This window comes from Daucus carota, chromosome 3 (assembly GCF_001625215.2).
Source record: "Daucus carota subsp. sativus chromosome 3, DH1 v3.0, whole genome shotgun sequence".
Classification (NCBI taxonomy): Eukaryota; Viridiplantae; Streptophyta; class Magnoliopsida; order Apiales; family Apiaceae; genus Daucus; species Daucus carota.
In genome coordinates, this window is record NC_030383.2 from 40999694 (window position 1) to 41026802 (window position 27109).

The window sequence follows — 27109 nt, forward strand, 5'->3', positions numbered from 1 at the left end:
TCTCGATACATGTTTATCATAATTTTCAAGTTGTATATCTTTAGCCTAGATGTCGGCTTCAGCACGATGCCTCTGGATTCCCCCAGTATTTGGAGATTGTTACTATGTTTAAGGTAGGAATTCGATCGGCCCCATTACAGATAGAAACAATCGTGCAAATATTAAGTCGAACCAAGGCCAACTCCTACGGTCCCGTAATTTTGATCAGGTTGCCCCGAGTTACGGGATCGGTTGGAGTGTTTAGCAAGTTGAAATTACTCAAAAAATTTGAAGTAGGAGCTTTTATTCATTGGAAGGGAAACAATTACATAATTGTAATGTAGTACTGAAAGTAAAATGTTCGGACGGGAAGCCTTACTGATAATATTTCCGGAGTTGGGAAGCATGCCAAGTGTTCTTAATGGGGCTTCCATCCGGAGTGGCAAGTTTGTACGTTCCCGGCCGAACTATCTCAACAACAGTGTATGGGCCCTCCCAGTTCGGCATAAGCTTGCCTTGCTTTGTTGGCATAGAAGTTGCCAGATCCCGGAGAACCATGTCCCCCACTCTGAAGGATCGCTTTCGGATTCCCGAATCATAATACTGAGATGCTTGCTGTTGATATCGGACGTTCCTCTGATGGGCGGCTTCTCTTTCTTCTTCTAGGAGATCCAGGTTTCCTCGGAGTCCATATTCATTAGTATCGGGGTTGAAGACCTGGGTTCGGTAAGATTCCAGGCCAACCTCAACCGGGACAAGCGAGTCGGTCCCGTAAGCTAACCGAAACGGGGTTTCTCCTGTCGAAGAGCGAGGAGTGGTTCGGTATGCCCACAGGACCCAAGGGAGCTCTTCGGCCCACAGTCCCTTAGCTTCTCCAAGGCGCTTCTTGATCCCGTGGAAGATGATCTTGTTTGCTGCCTCGATCGCCCCGTTTCCTTGGGGATGACCGACCGAGCTAAACCTCTGTTGAATGCCGAAGCTGGCCAAGAATTCCTTGAACTTTTTCCCGACAAACTGGGTGCCGTTATCGGACACACACACCATCGGTATTCCGAACCTCACGATTATCTGCTCCAGGAAGAATTTCTTGGCAGCCTGCTCGGTGATAGCTGAAAGTGGTCGGGCTTCGACCCACTTTGTCATGTAATCAATGGCCACTATGCAATATTTGGCTTGCCTGGTGCTGGTCGGTAGAATTCCGACTATGTCGATGGCCCACATGGAGAAAGGTATTGGGCTGAGGACCGAAGTCATTTCTTCCGGGGGTTGCTTTGGAACATTGCTGTGGATTTGACACTGTCGGCATTTCTTGGAATAGTTGGCTGCATCTTCTCTGAGGGTTGGCCAAAAGAATCCCTGTCGGAGTATCTTTAGGGCTAGGGATCGGCCGGCCAGGTGTTCGCCACAGATTCCTTCATGAACCGTCTCCAGGGCTAACAGCTGTTCCTCTGGATTCAAGCATCGGAGCAGGGGCTGAGAGACTGATCGCCTAAAGAGTCGGCCCCCGATCAGTGTGTAGCTAGCTGCTCGGTACTTTATCTTTTGGGCTTCCTTCTTCTCTAAGGGCAAGAACCCCTTTTCTAAGTATGTTCTGATGGGGGTCATCCAATTTATGCCTTGATGAATTTCTAGGCAAGCTTTCTTGTCGACCGAAGGCGTTTTTACCTCCGTCAAGTATATGGACCCCGTCAAATTCTGTGTTTCGGCCGAGGCTAAGCGAGAGAGAGCATCGGCGCGTCCATTGTCCTCCCGACCGATGGCGCTTAATTCGAATGTTTCGAAAAACTGAGTTTGTTCCCGTACTTTAGCGGCGTAAGCCTTCGTTCGGGGCTCCTTCTGTTCATATTCCCCAGAAAAGTGCTTGACAACCAGCATGGAGTCGCTGAAAGCCCTCAAGTGCCTTACCTCTAGATTTTTGGCTAGACCCATTCCTGCCAAGAGGGCCTCGTACTCGGCCTCATTGTTGGTCAAAGGGAAAGTGAACCGGATGGCTTGACAAATCTCAAATCCATCGGGGCTAGAAAGGATCAATCCGGCCCCACATTTTGACCTGGCCACCGACCCATCCACAAACAACTTCCACTTTCCTGGAGTCCGAATGAGCTGTTCCTTCGGCTCCAAGTCCTTCGGTCCGGAAAAACGGCACTCCACCATGAAGTCAACCAAGGCTTGGGCTTTAATGGCTGTTCGGGGAACATACTCTAGGTCGTATTCCCCCAATTCTACAGACCAGGCGACGACTCTGCCCGAAGCCTCCGGTCGGCTGAGAATTTTCTTCAAAGGTTGGTCGGTGACCACTTGTATCGTTCGTCCTTGGAAATAGTGTCGCAATTTTCGGGAGGCCATGACCAGCCCATATGCGAACTTTTCGGCATTCGGGTATCGGGTTTCGGCGTCCCTCAGCATATGAGACACATAGAAGACCGGATGTTGGTTCTTCTCGTGCTCCTTCACTAAGACCGCCCCAAGGGTTCGGTCACTTACTGCCAAGTACAGCTGGAGGGTCTCCTTCGGATCGGGCCTCAGCAGCAGAGGGGCTTTAACCAAATATTCCTTTATTTCTTCGAAGGCCTTTATGCAGTTCGGCCCCCACTCAAAATTCTTGGCTCCCTTCAAAACTTCGAAGAAGGGGAGCGCTTTTTCTGCCGACCGAGAGATGAACCTTCGGAGGGCTGCCAGTCGCCCTGTTAGCTTCTGAATGTCCCGAATGGTCTTCGGGGCTTCCATTTCTACCACTGCCTTTATCTTCTCGGGATTCGCCTCGATCCCCCTTGCGCTGACCATGTACCCTAGGAACTTGCCACTACAAACCCCGAAGGTGCACTTGGCGGGGTTGATCTTCATGTTGTTCCGTCTTAGAGTCTCGAAGCATTCCTTGAGGTCATCGGCGTGATCCTGAAACAAGGACTTCACTATCATATCGTCTACGTAACATTCCATGTTTCGGCCTATCTGATCGGCGAAGACTTTGTTCACCATCCTTTGGAAAGTGGCCCCCGCATTTTTCAGACCGAAGGGCATCTTGACGTAAGCATAGGTTCCCTTCGGGGTAATGAATGCTGTCTTAGGAATATCCTCGGCATCCATGGCGATCTGATGATACCCTGAGAATGCATCCAAAAAGCTGAGTATTTGATAGCCAGAGGTGGCATCTATCAGCTGATCGATGTTCGGCAAGGGGTAGTGATCCTTCGGGCAATTCTTGTTGAGGTCGGTATAATCGACACACATTCTCCACTTGTTGTTTGACTTTTTGACCACCACCACATTTGCCAACCATTCTGGATACTCGATTTCTTCGATGAACTTGGCCTCCAGTAATTTCTCAACTTCGGCCTCAATCACCTTCTGCCTCTCCACAGCGAAGTTCCTCTTCTTTTGCTTAACGGGCACAGCCTGTGGATGAACATTCAGCCTGTGCCGAGCGATCGACTCATCCAACCCAGGCATATCCTCGGGCCCCCAGGCAAAAACATCATGGTAGCGACGGACCATATCAATCACTTTTTCCTTCAACCCTGATTCCATATCTTTACCGATCCGAACCATTTTTCCCGAGCATCCTGCATATAATTCCACCTCTTCGGTTTCAGTGCCAGGTTCGGCTATCGGGTTTGAGAGATCATTTCCAAACTTCTCCAACTCAATGTGTAGGGCATGGCCGCTGCCCCCAGGACCATCTTCGGTTCGGCGCCGTTTGTTTCCTTCGGCGCCACCTAGATCCTTATCTTTCTCCAAGTCTTCCAGCATAATGATCCTAGCTGCCTTCTGATCACCTCTCATCTCGCCCACCCCCTTTTCGGTCGGGAACTTCAACTTAAGGTGGGGAATAGAGGCAATGGCTTCGAAAGCAGTGAGAACAGGCCTTCCCAAGATGGCATTGAAGGGACTCTCGACTCGGACCACATAGAACTTGACCTGTTTTTCCACAGTATAAGGGGATTTACCGAGCAATAAGGGCAAGTGGATCGTACCTTCAATCGGGACCGGCTGGTTGCCGAAACCATAGAGGGGTGCCTCGTAGCAGGTATCGATCTGCTTGCCTTCCAGGTTCATCTTCTGGTAGGTGTTGTAGTAGAGGACGTTAACAGAACTTCCCCCGTCCACCAGAACCTTCCAGATCTTGTTCTGGCCGATCACAGGATTTATGACCAGCGGATCCTCGTGTGGCAGCATAACATCTTCATAATCTTCTTGTGAAAACATTATAGGATACGACTGTTTGGTGGAGTTGATGCTATAGAGATTGTAGACTTGTCGGGCGTACTTCTTCTTAGCTGTTTTGCTACTTCGGTCCAGAATTGTTCCCCCGAAAATTGTTCGGACCTCACCTCTATACCTCTCACCTTCTTCGGGCGCCTTCCCTTTATCTTCTCTGGGACCCAACCGATCCCTCAGATCCTTAACATACTGGTTTAAATCGCCAGCCTTGACCATCCTTTCTATCAACTTCTTCAAGTGGTAGCATTCATCGGTATTATGCCCGTTGTCCCGATGATAGTCGCAATACTTATCAGAGTTCTTCTTGTAATCCGGGATCTTCATCTTCGGCGGTCGAACGAATCCTGGCTTCCCTTTAATTTCGTTAAGAATCTTGGAGACAGATGTATTCAGAGGAGTGAACACAGTGCTGTCTCTATCTCTCCTTCGTTCGGCCCCCCTATCCAGCTTTTCATCCCTTTCATCTCTCCTGCTTCGGCGGCCGTCATTTCTCTTTCCCCTGCCGTCCGAACGGGAACTGTACCGATCATCTTTCCGGTCGCCCTTGTGTCCCCCGATGGATTCCATCTTCCTTCTGATGCTTTCTCCCCGCAAATAGATGTCATTCAGCGATTTGGGGGGTATATCGTACAAAGATGATCGGAGCTTCTTACCCTTAACCGGATCCAGACCAGCCGTCAGGAACCCCGCAGCCTTCACCTTATCCAGATTAGTGACCATCCCAGCTTCTTCCTTGAACCTGGCCAAGTAATCGCCCAACTCCTCATTGGGCCTCTGTCGGCAATGAATAAGGGCTTCTGTATCCTTCTCTCTTCGGCACAAGTGGGAGTAGTGCCTCAAAAACTTGCGTTTCAATTGATCATAAGAACTGACCGACCTTGGTCGTAGGGATCGGTACCACATCGTAGCGGATCCCTTCAGGTAGGTCTTGAACATCTTGCATAGCATGATGTCACAATGCCCCATTCCAGTCATCAGGGACTCGTACTTGTCGCAGTGATCGATCGGGTCGCCCTTCCCGTTAAATTCATTCATCTTCGGGAACTGTCTACCCGGGGGCGGCCGATATTGCTCGATCTCCTCGACTATCACTGGCTCATGGGTCAACGTCTTGTCCCCAAACATGGCCTTCTCCATTCGGCGAAGTCGGTCCCTAACGTGGGGACCTTCTTCTCCTTCGGTATCCGAAGGTGTGACATGCCTGTGACGAGGCCCCCGGGAATGTGACTCGGAGTCCGAAGACCCGTCTTGGTCTTCCCGATTCCTCTTCTTATTTCCTTCGCCTTCCGGCACTCGATCTGCTTCGGCCTCCAAGGCCTCTCGGAGGGCTCTCTCTTGGAGCTCAATCTCTTCCCTTTGTAGCTGGAGGGCCTTCAGCCGGAGTTCGTCGGCTTCCCTCTTCTTGGCTAGTCGGGCAGCTTCTTGCTCTTTGGTCTTGGAAGACTGGGCTTTAGCAGCCTGCTCTTCTCGCCATTTCAACAGCATCTGCTGTTGTTCTTCGGGGGTGGGCAACAGCCCTTCGGGACTATTGCCAAAGTCGAAACCTGGGTTTGGGTTGGAGGTATTTCCAGTGGTCTGTTCGGTGGTGTTTGTCATGGTGTTGATTTATGAGAAATTCTACTTGCAGTTCCCACAGACGGCGCCAATGTTGGAGCCAAAGTTCTGCCGGATGCCGAAGCCTGAGAGTGACCTGAAATAGAGAAGAATGCGAGGGATTGTCCCCCGATTCACCTCCGGCGTGAGAATAAGTTAGTGGCTCAAGGAAGGGGTTTTGTAGAACTGCAAGCGAGTATGTAAAAGTGTGTAAAGTTGTGAATGTCTATTACCCTCGATTTACCTTCTTTATATAGGGGGGAGATGAACCTGAGTTTTGTAACGTTCCCGCCCGATGCGGGAGGGAAGTTATGGCGAGTAAAGGAGGCGGGATTCTCTCGCCCCGACCGTTGCAATAGTAACGTTTAAGTTCAATGGGCCGGACCTGCTTTTGGGCCTTGACGAAATGGGCCAAGGCTTATAATCCAACACTTCCATTCCCAACTTCAACTTGTGATCAAAGCCCTGGAGCATTATATATGGCTGAGAACCAAAAGGTCAGTTGCTTTTTTCACTTGCTCTTAAGTATTTTGTTTCTCATTCATGTGCATGCTCAACTTGAGTTTTTTATTTTCAATATTAAAGTTTTTTGCTAAGGAACAATTTGAAGCATTTTTATTATTTACGTTGAATTCTTATTTTGTTATCTCAAGCAGAAGTGAAAGAAAATGATATGTTCTCTTTGTATTGATCACCTGAAAAGAATATAGTTAGTATAAATTAAATATAATTTTCTTTTATGCCCCTTTCTCAAATCAAATCATTTGGAACGGTTTAGAATCACAAACTTCAGTCGCCAGCTAGGGCCCGGGCCGGATGAATGATTGACGAGACTTGGGTCGCCGCCGACCATTTACAGTGACTGAGTGTTAGTATGGTCTCTGACAATGACGTTTGAGGGGAGATGGTTCGAGGTTGATCCACATTCTAACTATAACGGGATCAGAGCGGAACGGGAAAGAGTTCATATAGCTGTCACCTAGCCGAATATAGTTCTTGCTACACCCTCGGTCCGAACTAACACCGAGACTCTTATAAAATATAATTTCATAATATATTTTTTAAATAAAAGTTTAGATGTCAATCTTTTTTTATGAAAAAAAATTTTAAAAAAATTATGAAACTATAATTTATAGAAATATCAAAATATGTGCAAAAAATTAAGGTAAAACTTGAGAGGGAGTATAAAATTATACACGTCCATATATTTTACGATGACTCCATCTTTAAATAATAATTTGTTAGATTTTACTGAATTGACCTATTTTTAATTATAAAGAATGAAACTAATTCTCTTATGATCTTTAAAGGTTAAAATATATATTTAAAGAGTAAAGTTCTATGTAGACCATTTTTATTGGAGACCGTGGAGACCACTTATGTTCTGCAAGTGAAATATTGCATAAAAACATTGCAAAATGTATAGTTTTGCACATCATGTTATACAAAATCATTATTTCACTTTAAAATCTTGAATATCATATAAGTTTCGTATGTAGAACATTACAAAATGTTATATTCTACGAAATATATTTAGTTTGCAGAACATTGTTCAACTTGCAGAACACACATTATATACTTATGAAACATAGATGATCTTCAACAATTTTAATGAATACATGATATTTGTTGAACATATTTCACAAAATAATGTATTTTATATATAGTGTTTTGATTGCAGAACATAAGTGGTCTCCACGGTCTCCAATAAAAGTGGTCTCCATAGAACTTTTCTATATTTAAAACATATAATTTATAAGTTCTAGTAATGTAATTCTTAAATTTGGTTAATCATATAAAATATGTGATTGGTTAGTTAATATTTGATCAATTTGATTAAGTCATAATAGAGTTAAGTTCTATGTAGTCCACATATTTACTGTAGTACCGTAGACCATGTATGTTCAGCAATTATAGAATGACATAAAAACATTGCAAAATATATGAAACTTGTTATTTTGTGAAATACATTCTATAAATATCACTATTTCATGAAAAATATTGAAAATCATTTATGTTCGACAAGTAGAACACATATGTTCTGTAATATGTAAATATGTTCTGCAAACTTAACATATTTTGCAGAATAATGTGTTTTTCACTATTTAACTTGTAGAATGTTTAGGATTGTCAAAATTTTTAACAAAATAATGATGTTTATAGAACATGATTTGCAAAATAACACATTTTGCAATGTTTTTATGTCATTCTATAGTTGCAGAACATATATGGTCTACGGTACTACAGTAAATATGTGGACTACATGGAACTTTGTTCAGTCATAATAAAACAAATCATTATTTTGAGGGAGACATACGGATCCATCACACTAAAACTTTTGTTCTTCCAGTCTACAGGGCCAGGGTGGTCTACTTAAAAATGTAATTGGTCGGTTGATCATGTTACGGTAGAAGGAATCAATCACTTGATCATTTTGGCTTTTAAACTACTCTTGACTTGTGAAGAAAATTTTTTACATGCATCTTATGTACTACTCTATATTTATGTCATGTCTTACACACACCAACATACCTTCAGTCTTATGGTTACGTCTATATTATTCATCAGATTCATACTCCTTGATCAGCTGACCGACACGTGAATATTTGTCCTGTTGCAACTCTAGTAAATACGTAATTGAGTTACTCCCTCTGTTTTTTAATATATGACGTTTGACTTTTTGGCACACACTTTTAAGTGCTTTGACCGGGTAGTTAAAAGTATGATTTTTGAAATTTTCTTTTTCTGAATAAAAATATATAACCAAAATTTTAATTCACAAAAAAAATCAATTAAAAATAGTAATTTTTGCTAGTTGGTCAACGCACCTAAAGTTACGTGCTCAAGTCAAAAGTGACATATAAAAAAAAACAGAGGGAGTATATAGTAGTTAGAAAGTAGTAATAAATAAATCGAAAGCATTGTAGCTTTTTCTCCATGTTATCACATAATCAAAAAGAAAGTATATTTTCATAAAATATACTTTCTCCGTCCCAGGAAGTTATTAACGTTCCTTATTTGCCCGCATTTTAAACTATTATGAAATATAATTTTATAAAAAAAATTAAATTTTTTAATAAAAATTTAAATATTAAACATTTATTCAGGAACAAAAATTAAAAAAAATATTAGTAGTAGTTAAGGTCAGTTTAAGTAGTTAAAGATTGTTATCATGATTCATGGCCCTTGGGCCCTTGAGTGACAACCTAGTTAACGTTGGCCATGCAATGTTGAGTCATGGAATTTGACTTATAATTCCCTTTCTTCATGTTTTGTCCCCTCTCTCGCTCTGTCCTTTTCTGGTTTGCAACGCATTCAGATAAATTATTCGAAAAAGTTTAAACATCAATTATTTGCAACAAGAAATTAGTTACAGCATGATCTCGAAATATTAATCTACTCGGAAATTTTGAATTTGTATGGGTACAGACACTGGGAGAGAAATACTGTGCCAAACTTGAAAAGGCGGTGACACTAAAAAATTGGTTCAAGAAAAAACATCAACAGGATGATGTTGAGTTCATCTCTAAAGGAAGACATGATCATAAGACTAGCAGTCACTGTAGCAGAGATCCTCATGATACAAGTCATGGTGATGCAGACTACAATTCTTGGCTGGTGAGTTCATTTCTTGTTTTATCCTGACTAGCTTTCTAACCCGTGCTTTAGCGCGGGTTGTTTTAAATTATTTTTTTAATATTTTTGATATTTTTTTATTCATCTTTTTAAATTAAGATTATTTATATTATAAAAAAAATTAATTTGATATTTAACTAAAACGATGATTAATTGGTCAAAAATTGGATAAATCATGTAAAATATTAAAATTTAAAAAAATTAGTGGGACAACTTTAAAATTTTAAAATATGATTATATGTATAATATTAAATTAATTCTGGATAATGATCCTATTAATCATTTCGATTAATCGCCGATTTTCTCTTTTTACAACACTGAATATTTATTTGTTTGTTTATTTATTAAATCATAATTATAGATATAATATACATATTTGTATTGGAGTTTTGATTATAAACTTATTAATGTACTCTTCATGGTGTGTTTATGAGCATGTTAGGTGGGTTTAAAAAGCCCGAGGTTTAAGCCATATCTGATTTTAAATTGAAAAATATATCTGTAGAAATCAGTATAAAGTGAGAGATAAGCCAAAAACTAACTTAAAGTCAGAAGTTTGTTTGGGATATTTTTCACAGTGACATAATTTTTGTGAATTTCTTTGATAAAAATTATTCAAAAGTTATATACCCATAAATCACTTTTATTTTTATTATTATATTTTAAAGAACCTATAAATCATTAATAAGTCAAAATTACTCAAACATTTTAAGCTACCAACAAATAATGTTAAATCATAAATTACGTTTAAGCCATAAATTATAAACTCATTCAATCGAGTTCTATGTATTGCTACAGAGGGAACACCCTTCTGCATTGTCATCCTTTAGAGAAATCATGAACGCTGCTAGAGGGAAGAGCATCGTCGTGTTCCTGGATTATGACGGAACCCTCTCCCCTATCGTTAGTGATCCGGATCGTGCCTTCATGTCCAATCCGGTAAAATCTAAAATTCTTTTTCTACCTGCACATTGATTAAATTCACATTTAACAATGACGAATATGCAGATGCGCTCGGCAGTCCAGGAAGTCTCCAGGCACTTCCCCACAGCTATAATAAGTGGCAGAAGCCGTAACAAGGTAGGTAGCACATGAGTTATTTCACAGAATCTCTACCAGGTTCGAAATGTGATCGACAAATGGAAATCTGATCAGCCGATTGAATGTCATAGACCGACTAATTTAATGTGCGCTTGAATTGAATGAAGGTGTACGAATTTGTGAAGCTAAAGGAGGTACTATATGCGGGGAGCCATGGGATGGACATTATGGGACCTCCGCAGCAAGCTAACACTTCCTATGGTGGCAAGTACGAGACCAGGACCTTGGACGAAAATGTAAGGGCGCAATTTTATTATGTCATCTGGAAATAATTTGCAGATGCACTAATAGATGCTAAATTGATCTTTTAGGATCAAGAATTTGTGACATTCCAACCTGCTCAAGAGTTTCTACCCCAAATCGAGAAGGTATGCCAACCCGAGTAATTATCTTTGCATATATGCAAGATGAAGATTTATATACGAGCCTGTAGCATAGCATGATTTGAAGAAGTTAGAAATGGAAATTTACTTACTTCTGTGAACGAATGCAGATGTTGAAGAAGCTGGAGAAGAAAACAGGTGAAATCGACGGAGTTATGATCGAGGATAATAGGTTCTGCATCTCTGTGCACTACCGCCATGTCAAAGAACAGGTATACGATGCCATAAGTCCAATCTGCAGACAAATTTCGACACAGTTAACATTAAATGTGTGTGTTTTTGTGCAGGATTACCAGAAGCTGGAGAAACTAGTCGAGAGGATATTAAAAGAGTATCCGAAATTTCACATGACAAGGGGTAAGAAGGTATTAGAAATCAGGCCATCGATAAAGTGGAACAAAGGGCATGCCCTCGAATATTTGCTGGAAACTCTTGGCTTTACAAGCTCAAGCGACAACGATGATGCTGTACCGCTCTACATAGGAGACGATAAAACTGATGAAGATGCTTTTAATGTAGTAACTAATTCTATCTATCTAAATGCATTCTGCATAATGACAATCAAGTGCTTATCTAAGAGAAATGACGGAGAGATGTTGAAATGTGCAGGTTTTAAAGAGCAGGGGAGCTGGTTTCCCGATCATAGTAACTTCGAAACCGAGACAGACAGCAGCCTCATACTCACTGCGTGATCCTTCAGAAGTTTTATCTTTCTTGATAAGAATGGCTAGATGGAAATCTGCACATTACTGTTAGCACTTGCTTCAAATCCGGTACACAGCCGCTCGAATCGACATCTATCACCTGTAGCTTTGTTTGGTATAAGAATTATGTACTGGAGTATAGATATGAAAACAACACTAGCTGTGTGCATCAAATTATAGCTGTAAGAAAACAAAAGTTATCCTGTCAAAGGTTTGCGGACACAGATCTTTCAAAGCTGTGAACCGGGTGAAATGTGTTAACCAAGTATAAACCACAGATTACAACATTCGCTGAAAAAGGGGCACGGAAAGCCAATAATACAAGATAGCGCGAATTTCTCAAACTTTAGGTCATTTGAAATAAGATGTCAAACTAAGATATAGCAAAGTTCAGGCCTACATCATATGTATTATATACAGAAGTAGACCTAACAAAATGAACTCCGGAGAGAATTCCTAGAACATTTTCAAAACGCAAAGAAAAAACTATAAAGGCACAACCCCTCTCTCTTTTCCCTTGAATTGCATGCAACCCCCTCCACCCCAAAAAAAACCCCACCCAAAATACATCCCAGCAAACTTCCAAGCTTCTTGTAACCACCTTGTCAAAGTGGAAGGACTTCTGCTGCCGATGAGCACAGCTATAACATTTTCAAAACATGCATGCTAAACAAGAATACGCAGACCAAGAACAGATGCTTGATGCTTTGATGGTCAAAAACATAACCCCAGCAGATGTGTCTACGGATCATGGAACCGTATTATTTTACCATGGCTATTATCTTTCTGGTTCATCTTCAAAGAGAAAGGAGGGATGCATAGCTCAACTGGTGCTTCTGCGTTAATCTGGGATTATATTCATGCGCCCCTTTCGAACATAAAAAAAAAATACAAAATCAAGTCAACTAAAGCAACAACTTCTTTTATTTAGCAAAAAGCACCACCAACTATAGCATTAGAGCAGATCACCAAAGATTAAATGATAAAAGATGCTAGTAATGTTTTTATTTTTTTTCCGTCATAGTCAATCACAGAAATTCTAATAATCACCCACGCATATGCCCCCAACAAAGAGGAGAAGAGCATCCACTAGACTAAGCATTAACGATCTAGTAAAGAAATTTAGTATTCAACTGAGATGATTTATTTTTTGTGTGGACAACTTCAATCATTAGAATACCAAAGGGGGTGGCATGGTAAAAACTAATTAACTTTACAACAAAATCCAGTTAAATCAATAAATTCTACAAGATGTGGAACTAATAAAATTGTTTTACTCCCTCCATCCCTCTCATTTCTTTACACTTTTTACATTGCTCGACACATTTTAAGACGCATATAAAACATAGTTTCATAACTTTTTTTTGAAATTTTTCTTTTTTGTATAAAAATTTAGATAGTAAATATTTATTCAAAAGAAAAAAAAACTAAAAATAATTTATCAAACTATATTTTATGAGAACATTAGAATGCGTGCCGAGCCCCTGTCCTCCAATGTAAACAATTGAAAGGGGCGGATGGAGTAATTCTTTAAAGCAGTAAATACAAATCAGCGAATATATATTACCTGTGATGCATTGGTGAAGAGGGTAAATCTGGTGAAGAATGGCCAGAACCTACTGAAAAATTTCGCTGTTGTCTGTCGTCATTGGATGAACTTCTACCAAGCTGTGCCGCATCTTTCAGGTTAGAGAAATGCATAGGTGCAATAGAACCAAACTTGAGTTGTCGTTCAGCAGGTGAATCACCACCCATGTTTTGGTCATAAGGATAAAACATAACAACAGAAGGAACATTGTTTCCTGAAGGAGCAGCTCCGTTTGGATTCATTACTGGCACAGGATACATGCCATATGGTACATTGCTAGAAGCTTGAACAAATGATTTTGAAGAGCTGATTGGGCCATTCTGTAGATGGTTTGAACGCATTGAATAAGGGTTGACTGTATACAACTTCTTATCAGGTCGACTGTTGTTGGGAACATGTCGATCTATTCTTGTGTTTGACATCTCAGCTTGGTTTCGACTTTGGCCACGACCAGCATATTGTAGCTTTGAGTCAAGACCCCAGTTCGGGTCTCTATCAGCATTATGATTCTTGCGATCATTACCGTAGTTCCCTTTGCTGTTCCGGGCCTTGGAAGACTGTCGGTCCAACTGAAGTTTCTGTAAGAAGTAGGATCAGATATCGTAAATACAGCATGGACACGGCATGAAGTATTTGCAATTTTGACCAGACACTGAAAATAGTAGCAACAACATGACATGGTATCCAATTGCCCAGTGCAAGTAACCTTTTCATCTTAAATGCTATGAAACAATAAATCCCTAGAAAGGTGACTAACTGTCTTAGGCAGCCAGAATTTCAATGACCATATATATACGAAAAGGAAGTGCATGATCTTTTGTCTGGGTTCATTTTCCCTAGTGTCCTAAAAACGTTTCATGAAAGTACTCAATAGTATATGTTTGAGAACTGCTCGCACGGTGGGTGAAATAATCTGTACAGAACTAAGCTTGTACCTAGGAGTGTTAAGAAATTTCGTAACACCATATATGGTCTACTGAGGGTAGTAAGTATTTACTTAATAGTAACAATGTTACTAGGTAATATGCGATATTACAAATGGTCACTCACAGGTAACTGCAGAACTAAAGAATCAGGGAAAAGATAATCAATACCTTATACGCATCCAGAAATGACACATGAACTTGAAATGAGAATAAAAAATACATATAATTTATCCATAATATTAAATACTAGATCCATTTATTATTTGATTGATGTCGTCAGATAAGATGTATATGCATTTAAAAACAACTTCTAAATCATAAAAACTAGATTACCATATTGGGAAGGTATGTTCCAGTTCCACCACGATATCTAGGTATTTCATCACCGGAAGCCTGATAAGCACCTCCATGTCTATTAGGACCAGGCTGGAGAGGTGAAACATGAACAGTACCAGGACCATAACCCATAAGCTGAGTGAAAAGGCTGGCATTAGCAGACAAAGGTCTTCCAGGGCCATCTGATGGCATATGTCCCTGAACATACATTGGAGGTACAACTGGTGGAGGACAAAGCACAGGTTCCTGGTCAGGACTCTGGCAGGAACGTCCATACTGGAGATTGTGCCAGTGGCTGATGAAGTCGCCATTCAGAAAATCAGACTTCTCTGGAGAAAGCTCCTCCGAGGGCGCCCACTTCTTGTTTAATTGACCAGAATTTTGTATATGATCAACACTTTCGGTCGTCCTTTGACCAGATTGATTGATGTGGGATGGATCGAAATCCTCATCCCTCTCAAAATGATTTGCAGATCCATCTGAGGCTTCTGTCTCAGATGGAAAGCCATAGAATGGAAGCATTGTTACGAAAGGTACTGGTGGTCCTGCAGGATAAAATGCAAAGGGCAGAGAACCATGGTCATCAGATGTTCTTTGCCATGATTCATTAACTACAGGAATTGGAGCGACAGAACCTAATGAATTCGGCCCACTCAACTGTGCTGTTCCATAACTAGGTATTTGATGCAAGCGAAGAAAAGGAGCTACATTCCTATGTCCCGTGTCCTCTACAACTTCAGAATCAACAGTTGACAACGGAATCCAATCTCGACTGTCATCAGCAGCCCGAGGAGAAGGAAAGTCAACAGAATCGTTTTCATGTTGTAATCCGTTCTTATAAATTTGAGAATGTTCAACAGGTTGAACAGATTTCCTGTCCACCCTTTCGCGAATTTCCCTTACAGACCTAGAACTCTTCAAAGATGACCCATCACATGAACCTTCAGAAGACAGTTTAGATCTCGATGAAGTGGTCCGTGCGGCAGGCAGAGAGCCTTGGCTTGAAGAATAAACCTCACTTCGTCTATGATGTCGATGATTATCAACTATATTTTCCATCGAACTTCTGTCTTCATATATTGACCCATGGCCATCCACTAAATAATTCTCCCTGCTTGGAAGGTGAGGCGCATTAACAACCGTGGACCCTCCAGAAAATAGTGGTTTCTTATTTTCTGACTGTTGCACTTGGAGACTCTCATCATCAGGGTCACATCCTTGGACAGAATTTTCATTTTGCTCTGACCATTGACCATGATCAACATCATCATTGTGAATGTCCCTGTATGTTAAATAATCTTCATTTGGTTCAACAATCTCCTCTTGGTGATGTGCAGCTGTTCTTACATTTGGAGTGAACTGAGGCATAGACACTAAACCTTGAGAATAGTGTGCATGCAATGCCCAAGGCATCTCATATGGATTAAAACCATTTGGGCCCATGCCGCTAGGGATTCTATTTGGGTACCCCATTGAAGCTAAATATGAAGGTGAAAATGGAACAGGCAGATGAGATGAAGCAAACTTCATTGGCATCTGATAATGTCCCTCAAGACTATGAACCCTTGAAGATGCCATCATGTTTACAAGATCTTGTTCTTCCTGATGCATTTGCAGTGTCTCAGGAGCAGAGTTTCCGTCTTCTTGCCTGGCATTTGAGGCAGAATGACTGGGAAGTCTATTTGGAGCAGTGTTTGAAGAGAAGGCAGTATTAGATCTTGCATCGTTGTCAGTTGAGGATTCATGACTAGAATTTTTCCTGCCATAATCTAATCTTGATGCAGCAGCTTGCTCCCTCACTGTTTCTGATGTTCTGTTATGCCTGGATCGATGTAAACTTTCATTCTCTCTTCCCATACGCTCTGCGGTTGAGTTTGTCCTTTCATACTGATACCTTAAATTCATTTTGTTTCCCATCTGATCTAGTTTATTTCTCCCATTGTCAATGTGTGCATTATGTTTACCATCATCCTCTGGGGGTGTATGATGGTTCTGATTGGATACCACTGAGCAAGTTGAGTTAGCAGATGTCTTCTGGCTCTGTAACGCAGCAGTATTATTAATTGTCCTAGAGTTAGTCTTGAAGGGTTGATTTCCTTTCTGTTGAAGAATGCCATTAGACAAGTGAGAACTTTTCTGAAGCTTAACTTCACGTCCGGCAGATTGGATTTTTTTGCTGTTTAAAGGATATGTAACATCACTGGACCCATTAACCTGATTTAGATTAAGAGGTCGTAGACTACGAAGACCAGAACCCAGTGCATCAGGGCGATGGCCTTTTCCATGTCTATCCCATGTATTCAGAAAAAACTGATTGACTTCTGCAATTACATTTTCCCGAGGACAATCAAGCATTCTTGCAAGCTTTTCAGCACCAAAAGCAAAGGCACTCCGAATCCTAAAGAAGTTGCCTGTCAAAAATAAGAAGAAACAGGTGACTTAGCAACAGATACAATAATTGACTGACTTTATGCTCATTAATGAACAAGTATAAGACATTAGGTAAAAGATAATATGCATAAAGACTGACTTTTCTTTGTGCTTAAGCACTTTATGTGATAACCTTAATTCAGCTCTTGCATACACATATTAGCTGATACATAAAATCAACAAAAACAAAAACTAACTCCTAGACTAATGCATTCCATATCAATGTAGAAAAACCCTTATTCTTCATCTGGCATTTACCATTTAGACAAGGAGTGATAATTTTGCTAAGCAAAAAGCATATTAGAAGTTTAGATACTAATACTTTTACACAAACAGCAATCCATCAGACAAATAGCCACCAAAAAGACAACTTCAAGTTTTTCAGTTTCAGAAATGCAATAGATAGAATATATTCGATCCCAATTGGAAAACCAGCAGGCATGCTTTGGCTACTACATTATAGTAACACGATCAGCTATAAAATGTCTCAACAGGCCACAACTAAGAAAAACAAAAACTGATACAAGAAGAAACTTCTTGCAAAAAGAAATTATTAATACATAATGACATGCACACGCGCACACAGCATAATAAATAACACTCTAGCAATTCCATCTTGACTTGGTAATATATATACCTTTACTCACACTACGCCCGAGATTATTATTTGCACGTAAAGGATCGATGACATTAAAATGTTTTGGAATAAACGGTAGCTCATTGTTTTCTTGACCTCCAGGAAAAACAGAGTATACAGTGCTGCAAGCACGGAGAAATACTTTGTTGAGTAATAAATCTCCACCATCTTTTCGAGGAGGATCAGCTGTAAGAAAATCACAAAGAGAAAACATCAGGTACAACGATAATCTTAAACAGTTAGAATGTACCGACTACCCGTCATATCATACAATTAAACAATAAAATATCATATTATAGTAACATCTATACCTATTACTTCAGGAAGTGAAACAATTGGTACTGGACCCCAGAGACTAACACAATAATGCTCCCAATCAAATTTACTGAAAAACTCCAGAAAACGATATAGTACCTACACGTGTTTATTGTCGAGTAAGTTTTTCAGTTTGGAAGGTAAAACAAAACTACTAAGAACTGCACATCTTTACTACATTTACCTCAAGTGGTCCTGTAAAGTTACTGTTGTAAACATGAAATATGTACAACACTAATGTTTCCAAAGCATACGTTGAAATTAGTCCATGATGAGCACCGAGTATTCGGCTCTCATAGTAACACCAAGCTTTTATCAATATGATACTGCGCTTGAATAGATGATTTTGGTTTATCAAACTGTCAACCTTAAAAAGTGAAAACTATGTCAGGAAGCCAACCACAGTAATATAGAAATGACAAACACCATGCATCTGTTTCATACTTCAAAGCATTGTTTAGAGGTGACAATCTTACCTCCTCGAGGAAGCAAAGTGTACATAAACCACCAAGCTGATTGAAAGATATGTCCACAACAATATTTTCCACAAGGCATTTTATAAGTTTGACCTGCCAATAATTTATATAGATGTGTAAATATAGAAAAAAGGAAAAACCATCAATGAAATTGCACAAAATGTTTTTTATTTTTTAAAATAAACATGAAAACCCATGACCAATTTTCAGACTATTTTAGTAAAAAGGATAAAGTTTAATGTTTAAAGGTTCGTGAGAGATGTAAAGCTTTGCAAACAATAAATCTTGTATCACATTGGCTTTGTTGTATTCACTCATATATAGTAAGAGATTAACTTGAAACTATACTGATTTCATGGGTTCAGATATATTGAAATGCTGGACCAACTTTAAATCCTCAACCTGAAGAAAAAATGTGGTAAATCTGATATTTAATTGACCAGGATCGTGAAAGAAACTAAATGGCAAACCTAATTCATCTACAGACTTCTTTGGACATACATGTTAAAGCTAAAAAATGCAAAACATTACTTCAACAAAACATGAAAGTCTTCACACATGAGTATGCACAAGTTTCTTAATTTAACCAACCTCTGCCTGAATGTACTGAACCTCTTTCACACAGAATTCAGCATTATCATTCTTTTCCTCATTCTGAAGCATGTCACGGACCTCAGTAGCCCAGGAGTCCTTAAGATCAAGATTCTTACTGAATGCAGTTAAATCAATATCTCCATCGGGGAGGTATGTCTTGAGGGGTACCGATCCAAAAGTAAATACCTATAATATATTATTTATAAAGTCAAAACAATATCCTCACCACACAGCAATGGAGTAATAAAATTTGCAAACAGTTTACTCAATTTGTGGTTTTAACAAGTATTTCAAAACAAACGGCTTGGTATATCTCATCCAACATAAAATCAATCAGGCTAAAACATGAGTTGATCACTGTTCAGTGTTCACCAACAAATGAAATTTATTTAAAAAAAAAAAAACGAATAGCACAATATAAACATTTTCTTGAATTATAGTAATCCTCGAGATATTTAAAACTATGTCATCTGTGCTATGTAGCTATGTACATTGTTTATCTGCTCACTCCAGCATATTATTTAGCCATAATTCCTGTAACTGGGTGGGGCTCACATATACTTTCTAGCTGAACTGAACTTCATAGGTCATATAAATTTTCAATCAAAAAAACAAAAATAAAAAAATGAACCTGCTTGACAAGTGAAGGGGGTGAAAACAAAGAAATTTATATAAGTTATCCTTTAGTCCTACGTCAAATCATATCCTAGGTACTTAAAAAATTTCTCAAAAGTATTCAATAATATTGTTGATTCATAGAAACCTTTAACGCCTTCATGAACCAATATAAGAGATAATATTACTTCAAAAATTTCATATTCCTTTTATCTATCCTTTCTTTAGGAACCAATATACATGATCAGGTCCACGAATTACTTCCTCAATATTAAGTACAGTCAGATTTTATTGGAAGAAACTTAATCCGAGAGAAAGGTAACATAAATCAAACAGCACAATGGGTAAAAACAACCCCAATAAGCAAAGAATTTAATAATTGATACAAAAACAGGGGAAGCACTAGTTAAAGTTTTGAACATGCTATCGATTTTTTATGTTATGAACGAATAAACAAAATTGAACTTAAAGATGTACAACCATAAATAGAACAATGTGTAACTGCTCCGGAAAAGTGGGGAAGGGAAATTTTGAGGATGATGATAACCCACACACCTGACATGAGAAACACTTAGTAATAAGCTGTTGCACGTAATTTGCAACTGCATTTCTTTTGTCTTCTGAGGGTTTGTTTGGCTGAATGTTGCCAATCAGCTCAGCAATCCTCTCTTCAGCTATTGACCATCTCTCCAAATCAAGTACTCTCGTCACAGAAGATGCCTCCTCCGGTAAAAGACCATTAGGATAAAATACATCTGGCTGAGACAATCCCTCATGACTACCCATGTTATACTACCCCTTTTTATCGCCTGTCTAGAACAATAACACAAAATTGAGCTAGACATAAAAATACATAAAAAAAATTCAACTAGCAACATAAATCAAATCAATTGTTCAAATACCTTTCCAAACCTTCAAATAAGCATAGCACAATCACATAACATTACTTCCCAACTTTTTAACAATCTTCGAAATTGAGGCACCCCCTAAAGCTTAAACTTTACTCTTAACCCTAAATTAAACAATCTATTGACTACCCACCAACTTCTAATCAATCCCAAACAGAACCCACAAATCAAATCTACAATTAGCTTATACCCAACACTTGCCCCACACTTGACATTGTCTACACCAACAATCTTTTCACACAGATGGGGTTTCAAGATTAGTAAATACAAGAGCTAAAAATGAAACTTTAGACAAATCACATAACCCATCATGCTGAATTGAAAAAAAAAACCTAGCTTTAAACAACATCTAATTAGAAAAGATTGAAAAATTAAATCAAAGAAGTACCTGAGAATTAGTGATGAAATTGATGAATGAGTAGATGGGCCAAAGGGGCTTCGAAAAAAGTCTCGAAAACACAGATTTCGATCAACAAACAGAGCTCACACTGAAAATTTAAGCAGCATATAGATGAGGGTTTTTGTGTATTATGTATATGCGATAAAGAGGCTGAGATAATAAAAACAACAAATAATAAAAATATTCAAAGATATTATTTTATAATAGAGAAAACTTTTTATTAATTAATTAATGATATTATAACCATATAGGGTGTGCGTGTATCTCTCTATCTGGGAGTGAAATGGAGGATTGAGTCGAGATATGAATAAAAAGTTAAATCTGAGATGAAAGGGTTTTACTGTTGCGGTAAAGTCGAGTTAACTTTTCTATTTTTAGTTTCTTTTTGTCTACTTCTATATTTTAAAATTAAAAACAACTCGAGATTGTATTGTTATTGTTTTTAAATAGTAAAAAGGTACACCTTTCTATATCATTTTAAAATTTGTAATGTGCGAAAATCTGATATAATAATAACTAGAAAATTAATAGCATTGTTAATATGATTTTATATTATACTAGTACAAATTTTTAAATCTGGAGAAAAATTACAAAGCATTTAAGGTATTGTCAGTGTATTAATTCGATTTTTAGAAATTTTTGTGCTGAATAAACATGTATATTTAATTCATACTACAAAATAATGCTCTTGGGAAGAGAAGCAGAAAATGCCAGCCTCTCTTTACAAGTTCTACTTTTTTGTCAAACACTTTAACCACTTATAATTATTAATTTATCTCTCACTTCTATTCCACTTCTTTACTTTAACCAAGAAGTCACTTCTTTTAAGTTAACCCAAACGGCCCCAATATTTTAGAATTCGCGAATAATCAATAGAGATTTTGAATTATTTTTAAAATATTATTGATATTCAATCAGTGTATTAAATTACGCTTAAAAAACTTGTGTTATCTATAATTTATTAAGATTTGATAACATTCAAAATTTATCGGATTTTTTTTCAACTATATAAAAAAACGGATTCTGTGAGATTTCTATGTGTTTAGAAATCTCTCCACAAATTCATTAGATATAGATATTTTTTGTTTAAATTCTATAGACATTATATCAATTTTATGATATCTTAAGTTAACTTCGAATAAAATCAAAACAAGTTACAATCAATTAAAATTCTACATTATTTAATCTATTAAAATTTAGATAGAGTTAGGGAATGTGGTTGGGAAAAGTCAAATTAAAAAGTGATAGGTATAGAGATACGGGGGCTGTGACTCCTCAATTGCAAGAGTCACATCAAGCTGAATTTGAGAAGTTTCGGACACAATATCTATGAGTTTGGCCTGAGAAGTGTGTGATTTGGGTAGAGATTTGGGTTTCACTCTTCTTTCATACCTTTTTAAAGATGACCGAGAATCCCTCCCCCTTTTTAATTGTGTCACTAGCTGGGGACTATTTTCAATAGTCCTTTTGGGAGGATGTCAGCCACTAGAAATGAGCTTAATTTCATATTTACATCTACAATCGTTTGGGAGACTATAGAGTGGCTATGCTGATTCTCACTAACCTCTCCTTCCTTCTCTTGGGGTTTTATTTGATGTTCACCCCTTCCATCACCCTCATTAACCACCATACCAATCCCCTCTGGTTGACTTTTATTAGTTTTTATAGTATATGTCTTTTTAGAAACATTTGAGGTGATTTGTTAGATTCGGATTTGGATTTGGGTTGTGCCACTTGAGAAGGATGTTATGGGACATTGTCAGCATCCATTGGGACAGAGATTGAAAAAATGATAGGAATAGGAGAAAAAGGGTAGCTAGAATTGTACTTTCTTTTCCTGTCTCCATGATTGGTAGATACTTGAGCTCCACAGAAGAGTTCAAGTTAATCATGTAACATCACTTAAGATCCTCTTGTCCTGCACCCAATTTTTAACTTATGCCATACGGTGAGCAGTAATCAATTTGTCATTAACATGAGTAGCTAACATCATGAAAAAAAATAGAATAAGATAGGTCTAGATGACTTACCATCTAGCTTATCTCCTATTTCATGCATCATTAGAGTACTAAAATTATAATATTCACCAGTTAAGAACATGTAAAGCATTTGCGGAGTTTAAAAAGTTATAGCATCAAAGTTACTAATTTTGTCAGAAAAGACCTTAATGAAGGCATCATAGAGATAACTCCATTACTTTTCAAGGACTTTCCTAACAATTTTATCTAAGTGTGATGTGGGTAGTGAGTAACCCATATATTTAAGAGTGCAACTAATTATGGCAAATCAAAAACAAAATTATTACGGATTTTGAAGCAACTAGTAATTACATCAGAGTTTTTCACTTAATTATCATTTTTAAGAGAGGAAGAAATTGTGTCATTCTCACTATCAAATTCTACAGAAGTCTAGATTTCCTCTACGACTTCATGAAAGATGATTGGAGCTTCAAGTATAGCATATGATAACCGGCTACTCTTGATGAAGTTCATCATTTTGTGATAATCTTAACCTGCCACTCAGGTGTCCACAAATGCTACAAAATTGTTCTTTTCATAGATAAACCCATGTGCTGATTAGTATTTCTTTGTTGTTGCCATTGCTTGTCAAAGATTCAAGTTTACAGAGAGATTGGAGAGTTTAGAGATAGAAGAGCTTAATAGAATTTGTAAGAGTCGAATAAAAAGAAATAAACAAATGATTCTTATATACTTACTCACAAAAAAATTGAAAATATTTAAATGAGAATTCTGATTGGTTGAAAAAGTAACCGTCAAGCAATAATTTTTTTTATCAACTCCTTAAAATTATACACACGATTGTATGCATAAAGTAGTGGGAGAATAAAATAAATCAACGACTAAGATGAAAAAAGCTATGAAAAAGGATAATACTACTGGCCTATTAGGATTCTTAATTATCCGTTGGAAGAGGCTTCATCAACGGATGATGTATGAGAATTTATCCGTTGACACAATTCAACGGATGGTTGCTGGAGCATCCATTGATATGCAAACAAAACTTTGATCCATAAATTTACTTGAATATGCAATTGAATATTAGTAATTTTCTGGCTTCCTTTAAATCACAAAATATCACCAAGGTTAGGAGAAGTTAGCATCTCTAAATTCCTTAGAAATCTTGCAAATGTAGATTCATCAAGAAGCTTGGTGAAAATGTCTGCAATTTGTTGTTCAATCGAAACAAAATGAAGCTCAATTGTACCTTCCATGACATGCTCTCTTATGAAATAGTACTTTATGTGAATGTGCTTTGTTCTATGGTGCTGCACAGGATTCTCAATGATAATAATAGCACTGGTGTTGTCACAAAATATTAGAATTTTATAGACTTTTAATCCATAATCAAGTAATTGATTCTTCATACATAGAATTTGTGCACAGCAACTTCAAGCTGCAATGTATTCAACTTTAGCAATAGAAGTAGATACAGAGTGTTGTTTCTTGCTAAACCATGAGATTAGCATTTCTCCAAGAAATTGACATGAGCTAGATGTGCTTCCTTTTTTTTTATCAATTCTTCATCCTGCAAAGTCTGCATCTGAATAACCAATTAGATTAAATCTAAAGTCTTTGGGTACCAAATTCAAAGATTTTTTTTTTTGGAAAGGCAAGTTTCATAAATATAAGAAAACCACCCATGTGTAGGGAGGTACAAAAGAAATAGAGGCAACCAACATCTGTTGCACCATATATCTCTAGCTTATATCTAGGAACAGGGAGAAAATAAGCTAGCAAAAGCTATTAGACCTAGCCAACCCATCAAAACCTATTTAATCTACTTAAAATCTACTAAATAGAGAAATACACGCATAGCTTATAACAAAAGACTACATGCCCTAACACCGGGCTACATCTGCATCACCACCCCACCTTCCTCCACCTCCAGTTCATCTTCATACACAAAGTCTTGAATTTCAGCCTCTTGATCTTCCGGAGCGAAAGGAGCCAGTTGAAAGGCTGCACCAGCCAGAAAATCAGCAGCCAACCCTACCTCCAGTGGGCCTTGAGGCGCCGCCAAGGCCACCTCGAGCTGTTCCAGTTCTTCCTCGACCATCTGGTGTACTCTTAAGATATCTAAATATTTTTTTCATGGCAATTAAGTGAGATTCGTTAGGATCTGCTTGAAATATTGCACATAAACATGTAGCAAACATAATATCGGGTCTACTAACTGTTAAATATAAGAGAGATCCAATCATGCCTCTATAACTTGAAATATCTATAGATTTCTCAACTAATTGATTTCAAGTTTAGTGGTAGTGGTCAAATTTCTTTAAAAGATCATATATGTATTTTGTTTAATTTATGAAAGTACCATCTTTTACTCTCTTTTTTTTAACTTGTAAACCAAGAAAATAGGCAAGTTCTCCCATCATGCTCATCTCATATCGACTTTTCATCAGTTTAGCAAACTTTTTGCAGAGCCTTTTATCTGTAAACCCAAATATTATGTCATCTACATAAATTTGAAATAAGATAAATGCAAACTTTTTGCAGAGCCTTTCATTTGTAGACCCAAAGATTATGTCATCTACATGAATTTAAAATAAGATAAATAGGCTAATCCTTTTTTTTTTGCCAAATAAATAGGCTAATCCTACAAACTAAAAACCCAATCTTTAATCACTATTTTTAACTGCAGTTATCACTACATTGTACATCATATATCACTATTTTGTATACAACCATATATCTCAAATATGAATATATACGTACATATATATATATATATATATATATATATATATATATATATATAGGAATAGGATCAAATAAAAACTTTTTTAAGTTACAAACCTACAAACTTTTTTTTATTCTCCCATCATGTTAATCCTTAGTTATAGAAAGTATCCATGTTGAAAATTCTTGAAAAAACATCACAATTTTTTAAAAAAACACATAAATAAATCGTGCATTCAACACATATGTAACTGGAGTTCAACATCGGGTGTTGAACACTAATTATCATTGTATTAAATTGTTAGGTCCTGAATAAGGCGTAAATTAAGCTAGAAGGGGGGGGGGTTGAATAGCTTAATGTCCAATTTAAAAATTATAATTGCCTTTTAAAAATCTTTTTCGATTTTTAAATATTTTTACCGTGTTGTTTAGCAATTATATGTGCGGAAGTAAAAAGCAAATATCACACGGTCGTGTTTATCCTGGTTCGCGACGGAGCAACCTCTAATAGATTCTCGCACCCCTAGTCCAGTCCCCGAACTCCTCTCCGGACTCGAGATTTTTCACTATAAGAAAGATGTACTCCTTATAGCCGACGGAGAAGCCTTTACAATCTAAACTTACAAATATTTATCTTGGTTAGTAACTACCTGTTATAACCTCACAATAAATGTAAAACCTCTACTTGACTTATCTTAGAACGTAACTCCCCGTTACTTGTTCAAAGTCGGTGTAGAATCTTGGTGTAGTCTTTGTATTCCTAAGCTTTTGCGGGTCTTGGATCTTGGGTCTTTTCTTTTCTTCACGGTGCGAAGACGACTAACTCCCCGTTAGTGCGTCTAGGACTTGGGTCTTAGAACAAGAATCACCTCACTTCACTTCACCTCACTGCAAAAGTTAGAACACAATATCTACAAACAACAAACAAGTTATAAAAAATAAGTTTTGAACTAGTATGTTACTGTACTAGTTCGGAAATGACAATAATATTCAAGTTATAAATATTATAGTCATGTATAGTATACTTTCTTTAGATCTATAATATAAGATCAAGTATACATGTAATTACTCCAAGTATAGTTAAGTGGGGAGTAATTAATCAAGCCTTTTCTTTTAAGCAAAATATGCTTAAGGCTACACAAGTATTCTTTTTTTTTTTGATTCAAAATGTTGATCAAAGAATACTTGGTTTACAAAACTCCGTTTAGAGATATAATGAGAGATCTCGGAGATTGTAAAATATCCTTTCTTTAACTTCTTGCACAACTTGATAAAGCCGAGATAAATGATATGTGGGTGGCTAGCCTCTTTGAGTTGTGCTCTTTGAAGTTTTGGATATAGAAAGCTTCCTCGAACAATAGTTTTGAATATTCGATATTTTCCCGAGATAATAAAGTTAAGTTAGTGCGGGATCGAATATGCTTTCTTTAGCTTCTCAAAGTTTAACCAAGATAATAACAACAAATAAGTTGCTAAACTTTGCTTTTGAAGCTATAGTGATTAAAAGCTCTTTTGTCGTAAATCTTTCTTCCACACAACACTAAGGTGATAGATGAAAGGACGA

General features: G+C 37.9%; 3 protein-coding genes across 4 annotated transcripts; 1 reads left to right on the forward strand and 2 right to left on the reverse strand.

Annotated features, from left to right (window-relative positions):
* Positions 1–354: 354 nt before the first annotated feature.
* On the reverse strand, positions 355–5796 carry LOC108212480 (uncharacterized). The gene has a single exon (XM_017384204.2). The coding sequence runs from the start codon at positions 5794–5796 to the stop codon at positions 355–357; it is 5442 nt and encodes a 1813-aa protein (XP_017239693.2).
* A 432-nt stretch (positions 5797–6228) lies between these two features.
* LOC108212481 (probable trehalose-phosphate phosphatase H) lies at positions 6229–11885 on the forward strand. The gene is made up of 9 exons (XM_017384205.2): positions 6229–6290; positions 9223–9411; positions 10228–10368; positions 10438–10509; positions 10638–10766; positions 10842–10898; positions 11024–11125; positions 11201–11428; positions 11523–11885. The coding sequence occupies exons 1-9, from the start codon at positions 6273–6275 to the stop codon at positions 11667–11669; spliced, it is 1083 nt and encodes a 360-aa protein (XP_017239694.2). The 5' UTR covers positions 6229–6272; the 3' UTR covers positions 11670–11885.
* A 65-nt stretch (positions 11886–11950) lies between these two features.
* LOC108214407 (uncharacterized) lies at positions 11951–21015 on the reverse strand. Of its 2 annotated transcripts, none has more exons than XM_017386393.2 (10): positions 20831–21015; positions 20090–20343; positions 18917–19105; positions 18326–18418; positions 18034–18216; positions 17846–17948; positions 17535–17720; positions 14465–16878; positions 13185–13783; positions 11951–12485 (listed from the first exon to the last, which is right to left on the reverse strand). In XM_017386393.2, exons 2-10 carry the CDS (start codon positions 20318–20320, stop codon positions 12476–12478), a joined length of 4008 nt encoding a protein of 1335 aa, XP_017241882.1. In that variant the 5' UTR covers positions 20321–20343; positions 20831–21015; the 3' UTR covers positions 11951–12475. The 2 variants fall into 2 exon arrangements, with proteins under 2 accessions (XP_017241882.1, XP_017241881.1); XM_017386392.2 differs by having other exon boundaries at positions 20090–20347; positions 20831–20974.
* Between the last annotated feature and the right edge of the window lie 6094 nt (positions 21016–27109).

Bases quoted from the DNA above. Each gene is read 5' to 3' on its own strand.
- LOC108212480 (XM_017384204.2), bottom strand. From the start codon at position 5,796: ATGACAAACACCACCGAACAGACCACTGGAAATACCTCCAACCCAAAC.
- LOC108214407 (XM_017386393.2), bottom strand. From the start codon at position 20,320: ATGGGTAGTCATGAGGGATTGTCTCAGCCAGATGTATTTTATCCTAAT. The intron at 18,217-18,325 runs GTAAGATTGTCA...TCACTTTTTAAG, and splicing joins CACTTTGCTTCCTCGAGGAG to GTTGACAGTTTGATAAACCA. The intron at 17,949-18,033 runs GTAAATGTAGTA...AAACACGTGTAG, and splicing joins ACTTTACAGGACCACTTGAG to GTACTATATCGTTTTCTGGA.
- LOC108212481 (XM_017384205.2), top strand. The intron at 10,369-10,437 runs GTAAAATCTAAA...ACGAATATGCAG, and splicing joins GTGCCTTCATGTCCAATCCG to ATGCGCTCGGCAGTCCAGGA. The intron at 10,510-10,637 runs GTAGGTAGCACA...AATTGAATGAAG, and splicing joins GTGGCAGAAGCCGTAACAAG to GTGTACGAATTTGTGAAGCT.